Source organism: Macadamia integrifolia, unplaced genomic scaffold, assembly GCF_013358625.1.
Source record: "Macadamia integrifolia cultivar HAES 741 unplaced genomic scaffold, SCU_Mint_v3 scaffold1676, whole genome shotgun sequence".
NCBI classification, from domain to species: domain Eukaryota; kingdom Viridiplantae; phylum Streptophyta; class Magnoliopsida; order Proteales; family Proteaceae; genus Macadamia; species Macadamia integrifolia.
Window position 1 is genome coordinate 67,142 of NW_024868303.1, and position 14,345 is coordinate 81,486.

The 14,345-nt window shown below is 39.2% G+C and overlaps 1 protein-coding gene across 10 annotated transcripts in view; it reads left to right on the plus strand.

Annotated features, from left to right (window-relative positions):
- Positions 1-14,345, plus strand: part of LOC122064519 (protein ENHANCED DISEASE RESISTANCE 2-like) — an 88,190-nt gene that overhangs the window by 24,006 nt on the left and 49,839 nt on the right. For all 10 annotated transcript variants that reach the window (XR_006135738.1, XR_006135737.1, XR_006135739.1 and 7 more), the window contains 4 exons: positions 2,346-2,411; positions 2,668-2,732; positions 3,482-3,555; positions 14,072-14,194. Coding sequence is in view for 7 of the 10 variants with exons in the window: in XM_042628229.1 (XP_042484163.1) it covers positions 2,346-2,411; positions 2,668-2,732; positions 3,482-3,555; positions 14,072-14,194 (328 nt within the window). In the remaining 3 variants the exon portion in view is untranslated. The remainder of the gene's footprint in view (positions 1-2,345; positions 2,412-2,667; positions 2,733-3,481; positions 3,556-14,071; positions 14,195-14,345) is intronic.

The window sequence follows — 14,345 nt, forward strand, 5'->3', positions numbered from 1 at the left end:
AAAAAAAAAAAAAACAAAACAAAACCAGTATCTAACAAGATTTAACATTCCCCCTCAAGCTAGAGCATGGATATCACCTATGCCTAGCTTAGAACAACCTTATATGAAATTATGTTGAAACATTACTTTGGTAAATAGATCACCAAATTGGAAAGAGCTATTTGATCAGTGAAGATGTGGCGGGGAATATGGCCTTTGAACCCGATGACGTTATGCCAAGGGACAGTGGGGCTAGAAGAACGAATGTGGTTCCAAGCATATGCAGAGGTGAAGAGACCCGTGGAGGAGGGAAGTCAGATGATCTTGTCATCTCTTCCACGATGCCCAAGATGATTGGGGGGAAGGGGAGGGGGGAAGGAGGGCACCAATCACCCGAGGAGATAATGGAAGCCACAGAAGCAGATTTGGGGAGACCAAAAGAATAGTTGACTTTGGGAGTAATCAGATTTGAGAGGATGCTTGAAGGGTGCCATGGATCTAGCTAGAGGGAGGTGAAGGATCCATTTCCAATGGTGTAAGAGATATAGGAGAAGAAGAAGAGAATAAAGAAAGGAAGAAAATAAAGAATTAAAGAGAGAAGAGAAGAAGAAAAAAGGTAAAGACCAGTATGGTGGGACTTTATGCCAACCAATCTCAGTATCCTCTCATATTTATAATATCGAAACTTCCAATAAAAAAGAAAAAGAAAAAAAAAAGTATATAACAAGATTTAACATTCTCCCTCAAGCTAGAGCATGGATATCACCTATGCCTAGCTTAGAACAACCTTATATGAAATTATGTTGAAACACTACTTTGGTAAATAGATCACCAAATTGGAAAGAGCTCTTTGATCAGTGAAGATGTGGCGGGGAATATGGCCTTTGAACCAGATGTTATGACAAGGGACAGTGGGGCTAGAAGAACGAATGTGGTTCCAAGTAGATGCAAAGGTGAAGAGACCCGTGGAGGAGGGAAGTCAGATGATCTTGTCATGCCTTCCACGATGCGCAGGAGGGATGGGGGGTGGGGAGGGGGGAAGGAGGGCACCAATCACCCGAGGAGATAATGGATGCCACAGAAGTAGATTTGGGGAGACCAAAAGAATAGTTGACTCTTTAGAGTAATCAGATTTGAGAGGATGCTTGAAGGGTGCCATAGATCTAGCTAGAGGGAGGTGGAGGATCCATTTCCAATGGTGTAAGAGATAGCACCAAGGGCACAAGATCTAGAAGAGAGAATATTACACCAGATCCAAGAGGCACCAGAAGAGGGGAGGCAGTCTAGAGGGAGTCATGCTTAAGGGGAGAGGAGTGACTCAGGAGACCAAATGCTATTCTTCTTGGAGACAAAATCTTCCATATGAGTTTGAGGATCCCGGAAGTGTTAACATCCTTAATCTTTTTGATACCAAGACCACCCTCAACTTTGTGGAGGCCACTAATACCTTTCCAAGGAAAGAGCTAAGATGGGTATCAATAGATTTGGTGGTCGCAGAGGGAAGAGTGAAGACACCAGAACAGTAATGATACATGGATTGGAGAACTGATCTTATGAGAACAAGACGAGCGCATAGGAGAGAAGCTTACCTTTCCACAGTTGAAGCCTTTTTCTTATGAGATCCACAACAAGGTGGAGCAATGATGAGAGGAGAGCCTGGAAGTGATAAGAGGGAGGCCAAGGTATTTGATAGGGAGGGAGCCAAGGGAGAAACCCGTAAGCACAAGAAGCGAAGCTTGGCGAGAGGGAGGAACACCAGAAAGGAAGAAATTGGATTTGAGAAGGTAGATACGGAGACCCGGAAGGGACTCAAACTGATATAGAGAAGACATTATATAGAGGAGATGGAGGTGTGGTCAGCCTTGGAGAAAATCATCTCATATTTATATAGTACAACTAGCTCCCTGCAACTATAGATAACTTCAGGAAAACCTTTGACAACAGTACATAACAGGATTTAATAAGAATAAATTGGAATATATCAATTTACATTTATGGAGTTTTCCATCTCTTTTTTGGGGGTAGGGGTAATTTCCCCATTTTTTTTACAAAAATCCATGGTGGATTGCTAGAAGAACACAGAAATTAGTAAATTTATTTCAGAAATATTTAATTTTCTTTTCAATTTAGTAGGACTATGTAAATTTCATGGTTCTACATGGCAATCATGACAAATAATTTACTATTTGCCTTTTATGACAGAGTTTGAGTCGATTTTTGTATAGACTGACTACTATTTGTGGATTTGCATCTTTTTGACCATATTATTTAATGTCAGTTCAGATTTGTTTCACAATAGAAATCAAGGATCCCCTGTATATCTGATTCAAATTTCACTTTGATTTGTTGTTCATTTTTTTTGCAAGATTGCTTGTGCTACGGCTGGAGAAGCTCGGAAATGGATGGAGGCATTTGATCAGGCCAAACAAAAAGTAAGATAATTGAGCTTGAATTGTGTAATTAACCCAAGAGGCTCTTGATGCTTTTCTTAGAGGACTCTCAAAAGCATAGCTTTTCAATTTCATATTTCTTTAAACTTTATAAAAATTCCTGTTTCTCGTGTTGAAACTGAATGTTCAGTGGAAATCAATAATATTGAAAGTATCACTTTTTTTCCTCCTCCTCTCTCTCTCTCTCTCTCTCTCTCTCTCTCTCTCTCAGCTTACTGTCATTTTACTGTATCAACAGGCAGAATACAAGCTTTCAAAAGGATGTAGCACAAGACGGAAACTTAGCATGGAGAACATTCATGAGTATGCTTAGGATCTTATTTTTAACTCAGATAATGACATGCATTTATAATTCTTTAAATTTATTTTAATAGGAAAATCTATTGTAATCATGGTTGTCAAACGCCAGCTACCAGAGGAATGCCTAGACGACACCTAGGTGGGCCTTGAGGCCAAGGATCAGTTAGCTTATGTGTCAAGACACCCAAGCTAACAATCCAGTTTTTGGCCCTCCACATGTTATAAATCTTCTCTTTCTCATTGCTGCTCCAATCAATTTCTACAGTATCGCACTTTCATCCCCTTATATTTTATGTTTGGCCTTTATAGCCCAAGGTTAATAAAGCTTGCCTATAAAATATAGTGTTTTTCATAGGCAAGCCAACGTGTCAATGTTGCTAGCAATTGCCTTGCCTTGGCACCATGAAAACAATGAAGATAATGATGAGTTGTTCTTCATAATTGTCTTCCAACCATACTGGTATACATGATGCTATCAGGGGGTGTTTTGGAGCTGATCACTTTGGCAGTTAAAACTATAGCTAGAGCTAGTCCTGTTTAAAACTTATTTGTTGAATATTTATTAATGGTCAGTATATTGCTTCCAATGGTTGGCCAATGTGGAGAGATGATGAACAATCCAGGATAGGTTGTTTGCTGAGGATTGTGAGTCATTTGGTAGTATTGATTATTTAACCATTGATTTAAGGAATTGTTCCAGATTGGTTTACTAAATGGTGATTTCTATCCCCCTATGTTTTTCATTTGTGAAGGCTCAATCTTGAACATCAGCCACGGGTAAGGCGGTACGCACATGGTTTGAGAAATCTTATAAGAATTGGAAAAGGTGAATAGTACTATGTTACTAATTCTGGTATTTTCCATGGAGTTTTTAGAAACTTAAACCATGTTGCACCTCTTGATATGGAGTATCATATTCCCTCTCCTTAACCACATACCGTTTAATAATTTGTAGCAAGCTGTCTTCACATGTTTAGTGATCGTAAATATGTTACATGCTCTTATTCACTTGATAATATATGTTACATGATTTTTTCGTCTATTTCTATATGAAGGCACCGAATTTTTGAGCCCTTGCACATTGTGTATACAATCATGCATGTGTTTCTATATGGATTTGTTACATGTTAAAATTTTCTACCCTTCTCTGGTATGAGCACTCCTGCCTTAGGACATATCCATCATGTAAGCATAAACTAATGCTTGAAGTTAAGAGAAACCCTTGTAATCTTGGTGGCAATGGGCTCTTGAACATATTCCTAAGAAGAGTTAATGTTGGCAGGGAAGCATCAGTTCTCTGGTCGTGAAGTGATTGACCATGATTAAGAATCAGTAGTATGCTTCATAGACTAATGACTAATAGATCGAAGATTTGAATGCGTAATCATAGTAGAATGGGGAGAATCTTGGTATATGATATGGGAGGGAAAACAAATATCCTCAACCAAATGACACAAACCCAACCACAGCGAGTACCCTGTGCATGAGGCTCCTGCTGCTTTGGGGTCTGGGGATTGTCATAATGTATGTAGCCTTACCCCCACTTCATAGAGAGGCTGTTTCCTGACTATATCTTAAGAATGTTTTAATAAACCCTAGTACATCATGAGGACACCGCTTGGTCTGGTGGTTTGTACCTGTCTCGTTGAAGCAGGTCTTGGGCTTAAGTGTCCATTTCTAGTCCTCCGCACTGCATTTCCACCCTTGCACCCCTGCACCCCCCCACCCTTGAGGCCCTGACCACCTATTGGGATGCCATCATAGTGGCCTATGGGCCCTCGTTAAGGCTGCTTTCTTAGTCATCAAATGGTCTTGCCTGCTGATCCTTAAAAAAAGAAAAAGAAAAAGAAAAAAGAAACCAGTTATGGTGACTGACTGACAAATATAATCAGGGGGAAATTTTTTTTTTTTTTGGATGAATACATAAATTCATTATCAAGAGGAAGAATATACAAGCGGGGGTAAGACTAGACCAGGGCTAGCCAAACAAGATCCAAACAATTACAACAAAATAAGATCCAGAACCGGATCAACAAGAAGGAAAAACCTAGCTAACCCAAAAGAGAAGGCACAATGTGAGGCTCCAAAGGGGGAGGGGGAGGCTAAGGATGGGGGAAGGTGTCAACGTGAAGGTTCCAAGGGGCAATGATATGGCTGTTCCTGGCAGAGTTGGGTACAGGTCTGTGAGGAAGGGACTGAAGTTTGGAGGAAACATCAAAGGAGATGGCTTTCCAAATCTTATCCAAGGATAAGGAGTTGGAAGACCATCTCTGGATGTTGTGCTCCATCCAGGTTGATGGTAGCTGAAAAAGCCAATTTCCCAATAGTATCACAGATATGGGATCCCGAGAAGGTCGTGTCAATCCAAATCCACTCTCTGTCAAAAGGAAGAATTGGCCTCGAAGAAGGCCAGCACTTGGAGAGGACCAATTTCCAAATGGAGGAGGAAAAGGGATAACAGAAGAAGAGGTGAGGGATATCCTCAGAGTCATGGGGATAAAGACAGCAGGAGGGGGAGGCAGGGATATGGCGGTGAGAAAGGAAAGCTTGGGTGGGAAGACAGTTGGAGAGACATCTCCAAAGAGTAAAACTGTGGTGAGGAATGTGACCCTTGAGCCAAACGAGGTTATGCCAAGGAACCACAAGACCGGAGGGACAAACAAAAGACCAAGCAAAGGTGGAAGAAAACATCCCGTTAGATGAGTGGACCCAGATGCATTTGTCCTCCCTACCTCGGTGTCTCGGAGAAGAGGAGGGAGGTTGGACCAGAGGTTAAGAAGGGGTGGAGAAGAGGGAGGAGGAGAGCAGCCAAGGGGGGACAAGATGTTGGACACAGTAGCCCACTTGGAAATACCAGAGGCGTAAATGATTCTAGGGGAAACCAAGGAGGCTAAGATTCCAGCTGGGTGCAAAGTGCCCATCCATAATAAAGTAGTCTGGCCATTCCCAATGGAAAAGGAAATGGCATTAAGAGCTAGAGGACGGAGAGAGAGATTTTTCCTCCAGATCCAGGAACTGTCCAGAGGAATCGAGACAGTCCAGAGAGTGGTGCTTAAGGTGGTAGGAGTGGATCCAGTCAACCCAGATGCTCTTGTGTTTGGAAACGATTTTCCAAATGAGCTTGAGAATACCCGCAGTGTTGACATCTTGGATTCTCCGAATGCCAAGACCCCCTTCGGCTTTGGAAAGGCAGATCTTGCTTTGGGGGAATTTTAGTAATCAGTATACAGCCATATGAATCAAAGAAAGATTTAATAACATAATCAGATCAAGAACTAAGTAAGAATTCAATATGCAGATCAAGATTCCTCTGTAAGATTTGAAAGACGATTATATAAGCTGATTGGCAACCAATAGAGGAGAATAAAAAAAAAAAAAAAAAAAAAACAGCCCAGAATACATGGATGGATCTGAAACTCAAAAAAAGATCCAAGAAACTAAGCCACAATTCAAATCAGACAATTTGTTTTTGAGATCTTACTCGTATCATAATTTCTTGATAAGAACTTGTCATGACCCAACCCTGATACATGTAAGGGTTCAGTCCTCACGGGCACTAATCAAACAATCGATAGATACCAATAGAATCATTCATATCAAACTTCATCAAATTCAAGTTTCAAACAGAATAATCAAACCATAATCATTGCCCTCAAATAACTCCTATTGGTGACAATTTAATTTATATACAAATTAAAACCTCAAAATTCAAACTATCAGAGTTTTACATCACAAATTTTACCCACCTACATGCATCTAATAAAATAAATTAGCAAACTATAGAAATAATCTTCGAGTCTCCCTCGAACTCCGTACCAAAGCAAACCTCCATCTTATTCCTCTGTGATGTCATAAAATAAGGGGTGAGCTAAACGGCTCTGTAAGTCAGAATATAGTAAGAGCACAACACAAAAACAACAATAAAAAATGACAGGTTCAAGCACACACTTTTAATTTTCCTCAAAATAACATTCTTCAATAACACACTTTACTTGAATTCTATTTCATCACTCTAGCCGGTATTGATGGAAACAGGCTGCCACTGCCCATAACACGAGAGAAACACGACCCACTGCAATCACTCTCTACTGTCACTCACTTTGGGACTAAATGCGGCTCCACGGAACACTCTATCTCTCTGGTGGCTATGACTCTCCAATGGCATGGTGTAGTCTATTTACTCTCAGTCACTCCCTTCAATACCACTTATAAACAATTACATTCTTTAGATATACATGTGAAAACTTAGGCAAATGTATCTGGGAAAAGATCAATAGCCCTTAAACGCCACTTCCACAATTATACAGCACATAAAAAATATTCATCATCCTTAGGCTTCACACTTCACTCGCATAACCACTTGTCACATGTAAATACTATTCAATCATCATATATCAGCATATCTCAACAGTAACAAGCATATCAGACAAAACTTGAGACAATCATACCTATGGTGTGAACCCATCATACTCCACTTACCTTAGTCTGTAAATGCACTACTTCAACCATCCGAGTTTCGGATACTTGATTTAGTCACAACCTGCAATTAGTTAATATCTTCTGTTAATCACCTAGTCAAAACACTAATTCAGTACCATATTTCCCCAAAAAAGTCAACAAAAGTCAACTCAAAATGTCATTGAAGTCAAAATTCTCAAATTAATGCGAAACTCTAGGGATCAATCCACATGACAATTATTAACACCCTTCAAATTATGAGGAAGAATGGTTCGGTAGTTTGAGAGTAATGAGAACAATTCGAATTTGAGAAGGAATTTCCAGAAATTTGTAAACTGAAACTAAATTCAATCCGTAATTCAGATGCTCCCCAAATTCAGTTTGTAACCTCCCATAGAATAGCTGTACTAATCCCCAAAACATGATCATAATCTGATGGCCAGATTTTAATTAATTAGAGAAATAAAAATTCTGAAATAAAAAAGTTGCAGGTTCGAGAGATTATTAATTAGTAGCAATAAAGGACCTTGGAATGACCCAAAACTTGGGTCGAGTTCTACTCCTAGTCAGCTTTGAGAACCCAAAAATATTTCCCTGATCTGCCCAGTCAATAGCCCTGCGATTGGGACTCAAAAGCAGCAAAACAGAACTCCCAAAAACAGGGTATGCACAGTTAGGAAACCAGAATTTCGGAGATCAGAACTTAGGATGGATGTAAAGGGCTTATTTAATACAAAATTAGGCTTGAATCAACAGGGCTAATATATTTAAACATTGGAGAAAACAGATTCAGATTAATACTTTTGATCAATCTCAAAGTTTCTGGACAGAACTTGAAAAAAACAAAAATTGATGCAGTGGGAGATTTGTGATTCTAAGAGACCCACTGGTATTATGTAGACCATACTTGGATCAAGTCTCCTTCTAAGGGAGATGGTCACTAGATCAAAAGGGGAAAGCCATAGGGTGGCTGGTAGGTCAGAAAGTGGTGGATTGGGGAACAAGAAAGGGAGAAATCTCCGGACAGAAAAAACAGAAAATATTAAGAGATAAGTTAGGTAGCTGACCCCATTTAGTTGGGATAAGGTTATGATTGTTGTTGTTGTTGTTGTTTTTGTTGTATTAAGAGATAAGTTAGCTTGTTACTTGAGAATGACTGAGATTGCAATGAAGTCTTGAATACTCAAGGTAGGAAGGGTGCCCTACCAGTAGGAATGGTAAAGGGAAAACTTTTAGTAATTCCAACTCTTCAGATGGTTCAAGAAAAATACGAACATGCCACCATTGTGTCAAACAAATACATATCCAACATATATGTTGGAAACTTCATGGCAAACCTTCTCAGAAGCAGTTTGCTAATTCAGCAGAAATTACTGAGCCTTTCACCTAACTTAGGCAATCTGAGGGGAAGATGGTTATGATGACAAATGAAGAATTTTGCATGGTATAATCAGTTTCAGACTTCTCAACCTTCTCAACTCTCCATTGCTACTTTTGTCCAGACAGGTAATGCCTCTGCATGTCTCTCTTTTTCTCATCCCTGTATCATTGATTCAGGTGCATCAGATCGCATGTCTGGCATCTTAGGTATATTTTCATTCTTCCAAAAATATTCTTCTAGTGTCACTCTGGCCAATGGTTCTTTAGCAAAGGTCAATGGCACTAGAACAATTCATCCCAACTCTTCTTTGTCAGTATCTTCTATTCTCCATTTGCTAGAATTTCTTTTGATTTTTTTTTTTTTTTGCTTGAATAAGAAATTCATTACCAATGAGGAAGGAGGGGGAGGGGGAATATACAACCTCTAAGGGCAAAGAAAGAATGAAAACAACAAAACATCAAAAGAGATGCCACAACCTAGAAGGGACGGGGAAGGGGTAGACAAGATGGAAGAGGGAAGGCCCCAAGAGGAAACAATGAGATTATTCCTTGGGGACCTCATAACCGGGAGGGCAGGCATAAGATGGAGTTTGGAGGAGACCTCAAAGTAGATGGCATTCCAAAGACCTGGAGTTGGAAGTCCATTTTCAGAGATTTCACTCCATCCAATTGTGGTTAATAGCTGCCCCCAAGGTTTGAGATTTCATTTGTTTAGGTGTTTTGGTGGGTTTAGAAACACCAAAATACTGAAATTTCAGCCAAATTTCCCTGAGATGGTGTATTTTTTTTTTCGATTGACTGTTTCGGTGGTCAAACAGCCATATTTTGACCTAAAATTTGGTGGGTAGCTTATTTTAAGGTTAATAAACATGCTTAGAACATAAAAATGCAAAAATATTAGAACATGACATTGTTTTAGAGTTGCACCTTTGTTCGGCAGCAACCGTCGAACTGTTTAAGAAATTTTACCTGCTCCACCTGTTATTCAGGTTTATACTCGTCATCCTCGAGAAGTTGCAGCATCCGTTGTCTCTGTAACACCTGCCTCATCACCTTCATCCGAGATCTTGAGCTTGTAGCCTAGTATTGCTCTTTCTGACCTTGAGCTTCCCATTACTCAGTGTAAGGTCTTCGGAGCTGCACCCAGCATCCCATTTTTTATTTTCTCTTATTTTGGTTTATCACCTTCTTTTCATCCTTTCTACTATTTCTGGTTATGTTGTTCCTAAGTCTGTTGCAGAGGCATTTTCTAGTCTTGGTTGGAGGACAATTAGGGAGGAAGAATTGTTGGCCTTGGAGGAAAATCAAACTTGAGATCTTGTACCCTTAGCTATGGGTAAGTCTGCTATTGGTTGCCGTTGGGTACATGTGGTTAAGGTCAAACCTGATGATTTTCTAGCTCGGCTAAAGGCAAGATTTGTCGCCAAGGGACATGCCAGGTTTATAGGGTCGACTCTCTGGATACTTTCTCTCATGTTGCCAAACTTGCATCCATTTACCTTTTGATATCTCTTGCAACTTTTCATCAATGGCTACTATATCAACTTGAAGTTAAAAATGCATTCCTTCATGGTGATTTAAATGAGGAAATCTATATAGAGCAACCTCCAGGGTTTGTTGCTTAGGGAGAGTTTAGGATGGTGTGCAAGCTCAAGAAGTCTTTGCACGGTTTGAAGCAGTGACGATGTGACAATGATCACTTAGTTTTCTATTGGCAATCTGGTGTAGGGAAGATATTTCTTTTTGTTTATGTTGATGATAGTATTGTTACTGAAGATGATGTTGAGGGTATCCGAAGTTTGAAGGTTCACTTGCAGCATAAGTTTCAAACTAAGGATTTGGGATGATTAAAATGCTTTTTCGGAATTAAAGTTGCTTAATCAAGGAAAGGAATTTCACTTTCTTAAAGAAACTATGTTCTGGATTTGCTTACAGAAATTGCGATGTTAGGGTCCAAGCCTTGGATACTCCTATGGGTCCCAATTTAAAACTTATAATTAAAAGTGGTGATACTTTAGATGATCCTGAGAAGTATCAGAGGTTGGTTGGAAAATTGAATTATTTGATGGTGACTTGACCTAATATCGTGTAACCTATCAGTGTATGAGTCACCTCCTGTCCTCTCCTCGTACATCCCATTGGATTATTCGTATTTTGAGGTATCTCAAGAAAGTTCCAAGTAGTGGTCTGTTATACTCTGATAATAGACATAAAAGTATTGAAGGCCTTTGTCATTCTGATTGGGCCGAATCTCCTATTAATAGGCAATCAACTATTGGGTACCGCACCTAATGTAAGATTGGTTCATAAGTGATCCAATCCTAGGCAAGATCTGAAATTCTGGCTGAATAAGAGAAGATGTCCTCCAATAGGCTTGGTTTTAGCTTTCAAACACTCTCTCACAATAAACAAATAAAAGGAAAATAAAGAAAAAAAGAGAATTTGATGGAGGGTTGAGAAGGGGGAAGAAGGGCTCGTGAATGGGCATCTCACCCTTAGGTTAGGCATCTCACCCAACTGCATCCCACAACACAACAATATAAGCTATATTTTTTTTCATTAACAAATTCGTATTCAATGTTGTAGCCCCTTACAAAATTATGTAGAAGACTCAAAACTGAATCAAACATTAAAACAAAAAAGGCCTAACCTAATCCCTAACTAATTGGGAAACCTAAACTGACTAGGAAACTAAAATAACAGAGGAAATGGACCCAAAACAAGACTCTAACTAAACTAATGAATTACATCCCGTTTTCCTACTCTCTACCCATATTTTAGGCTCATTAAAGTGGCCCGTTACAAAGAAAACCCATGGGATCAAAGGTCCAACACATACATAACCCAACCCAAGGCTTATTTGCAATAAAATAAGCCCATTATGTGACTTATTTGCATAAATTAGCCCTCTTTTAGAAAAAATTTGTCCTCGAATTTTTTAGAGTGTGAGAGTGATTATAGCATGGTGCACATCATTCTTCAAGCTATAGAAAAATTCAAGTAGGTCTTTAATAATGAGGAAGTAGTATAGAATGTGAGGAGTCCGATCTTCAAGATACTTTAATGGGATGATGAACTCCACATGCTCATCTTCAACAACCTCAAATGTATCCATGGGATTATCCATATAAACGCCTTCAACTACTGTGTTCTTGACCTCCACAGTTTCAATCTTAAGCTCCTTAGGATCTTGCTCTTGGCTGTTCACAGTCATCACAATTTTTTTAGTGTCAAGTTCCTCAGTCTCAACCTCATTATCCATTGTGGCAACCTTGTTGCTTTCGAATTCTTCCACATGAGATTCGTTGATGGGAACATCAATGACTAGCTCTTCCTTGACAATAGGAATTGCTGGAATTTCTTCAACATTAACCTTAACTTTTAACTTTAGTTCATTGGTTGGAGGTGTCTTCTCGTGTTGCTCCTTTGTAATTTATTACAACATAATGGCCACATGGTCAAACAATTCCTTTATGCTCTTGTCACCTGTGGGTGGCTTTTGGAGTGTAATTGGAGGGAACTCTAGTGGAGGGAAGTACATATTTCAGTCACATTTAGATTGGTATATGCCTGCCAACTCATACGCCATCTCGTCCCAAGTTCTAGGCTCACGCCCTTGAGCTTGAAGTTACCTTTCACGGACTCTCCATTGTATTCGAACATAGTGACTCATTTGGGAGCAAGTATCTTGAAGTAGTTGTGCCTCTGTCAGGTTGTAGGAATCGAAGTAGACGTAATTTCTTTTACCCATTAATGGAAGATGTATGAAGAAAGTTTCTCACGAAATTCACGTGGCTCCATCCTTGGTTTGGCTAGGCTCTGATATCAAATAATGTAAGATTGATTCACAAGTGATTCAATCCCAAGCAAGATCTGAAATTCTGGCTGAATAGAGAAGATGCCCTCTAATAGGCTTGGTTCTAGCTCTCAAACACTCTCTCATAGCAAACAAATAAAAGGAAGATAAGAAAAGAAAGAGAATTTGATGGAGGTTTGAGAAGGGGGAAGGACTAGTGATTGGGCATCTCACCCTCAGGTTTAGGCATCTCACCCTCAGGTTTAGGCACCTCACCCAATTGCATCCCACAACACAACAACATTAGCTATCTTTTTTATTTTTTCATTAATAAATTCGTGTTCAATGTTATAGCCCCTTACAAACTTATATAGAATACTCAAAACTAACTTAAACACTAAAAAATGAAAGGCCTAACCCAATCCTTAATTAACTGGGAAACCTAAATTGACTAGGAAACTGAAATAACAAAGGAAATAGACTTAAAACATGACTCTAACTAAACTAATGAATTAAATCCCGTTTTCCTACTTTCCACCCATATTTTAGGCCCATTGAAGTGGCCCATTACAAAGAAAACCCATGGGATCAAAGGCCCAATACATACATAACCCAACCCAAGGCTTATTTGTAATAAAATAAGCCCATTAAGTGACTTATCTGGATCAGCACCTTTGTTGGAGGAAACCTTGTGTCTTGGAAGAGTAAGAAGGAGATTGTTGTGGCTATATCTAACACAGAGTATGAGTATCGAGCTATGGCGTACATCACTTGTGAGTTGATGTGGGTGAAGCAAATTGACTGAGTTTGGATTTGAAAGTACATCTCTTATGCAGTTGTGGTGTGATAACCAGACTGCTATTCATATTGCATCAAATCTAGTGTTCCACGAGAGAATAGAACATATTGAGGTCGATTGACATTTTGTTCGAGGAAAGCTACAACTAGGAGTTATCTCTACAAGTCATATTCGCACAGGAGAACAAATGTTTTTACTAAGTCTCTTGGGAGTGGTAGATTTGATTATATTTGTAATAAGCTCGGCATGATTAACATCTATGCTCCAGATTGAGGGAGAGTGTTAGAAGAAATTGGTTAAGGGGTTTAGAACATTGTTCATGTGAGCACTATCATGAACAGTATTCACGACTACAGCTTAAAGGAATAGTAACTCATGAAATTACTTTATATTTTTTCTTTTATGCCCTTAGTAGGGTTATATGTGACATGTCTCTATTATATATATTGAATGAAGTGGGAGTCTAACCACAAGGTTGTGACTCCCAAAGTTACAACCATCTCTCTTCTCTTACCTCTTCTCCTCTTCTTCTTCTTTTCTTCTTTATTATTTACAGTTAAAATAAAAATTCTTTGACTTAACAAGAACTAAAAGGGGAAAGAAACACAATTAGCTACTAAATTTTTTGTGAAGGCTATACAATCTAAGATCAGTAAAGCCTGTCCTTAAATTGAGCCTATTATCATCCATTACAACCACATACCAAGGGGAGAGAAAGGGGGGGGGATTATTTACTACAGTTCCATGCTAAATGCATGCCGGAGACACATAGACCATTGTACTCTGATGCAGAAGATATGTGGCATCATAAGGACCTGCATTATTTTGACATATTTTCTTTATCTTCAGTATATGAATATAACATTAGGATTGATTTCTGATCTTTGTCTGTCTTTTTTGGCAATATAGGTCCAGAAACACTCATACATCAATCCTTAGGTTTGGGGGATTTCATGTCAGAAAGATATTTTGAATGTGATGCTGGGGATGCAATTGAACCACATGAATGGAAATGTGTCCGTACAATCAATGGTATTTCTTAATCTTTGGTGCTTTTTTGCATCCATGGTTTGTCAGTTCTATCATTGTAGAAAAAGACTGAAAGATTACCATTTCCTTATGCTGCATGAAATGCATTGCAAGTTACTTTTTTTTTCTGGGCGCGGGGGTGGGGGGGGGGGGG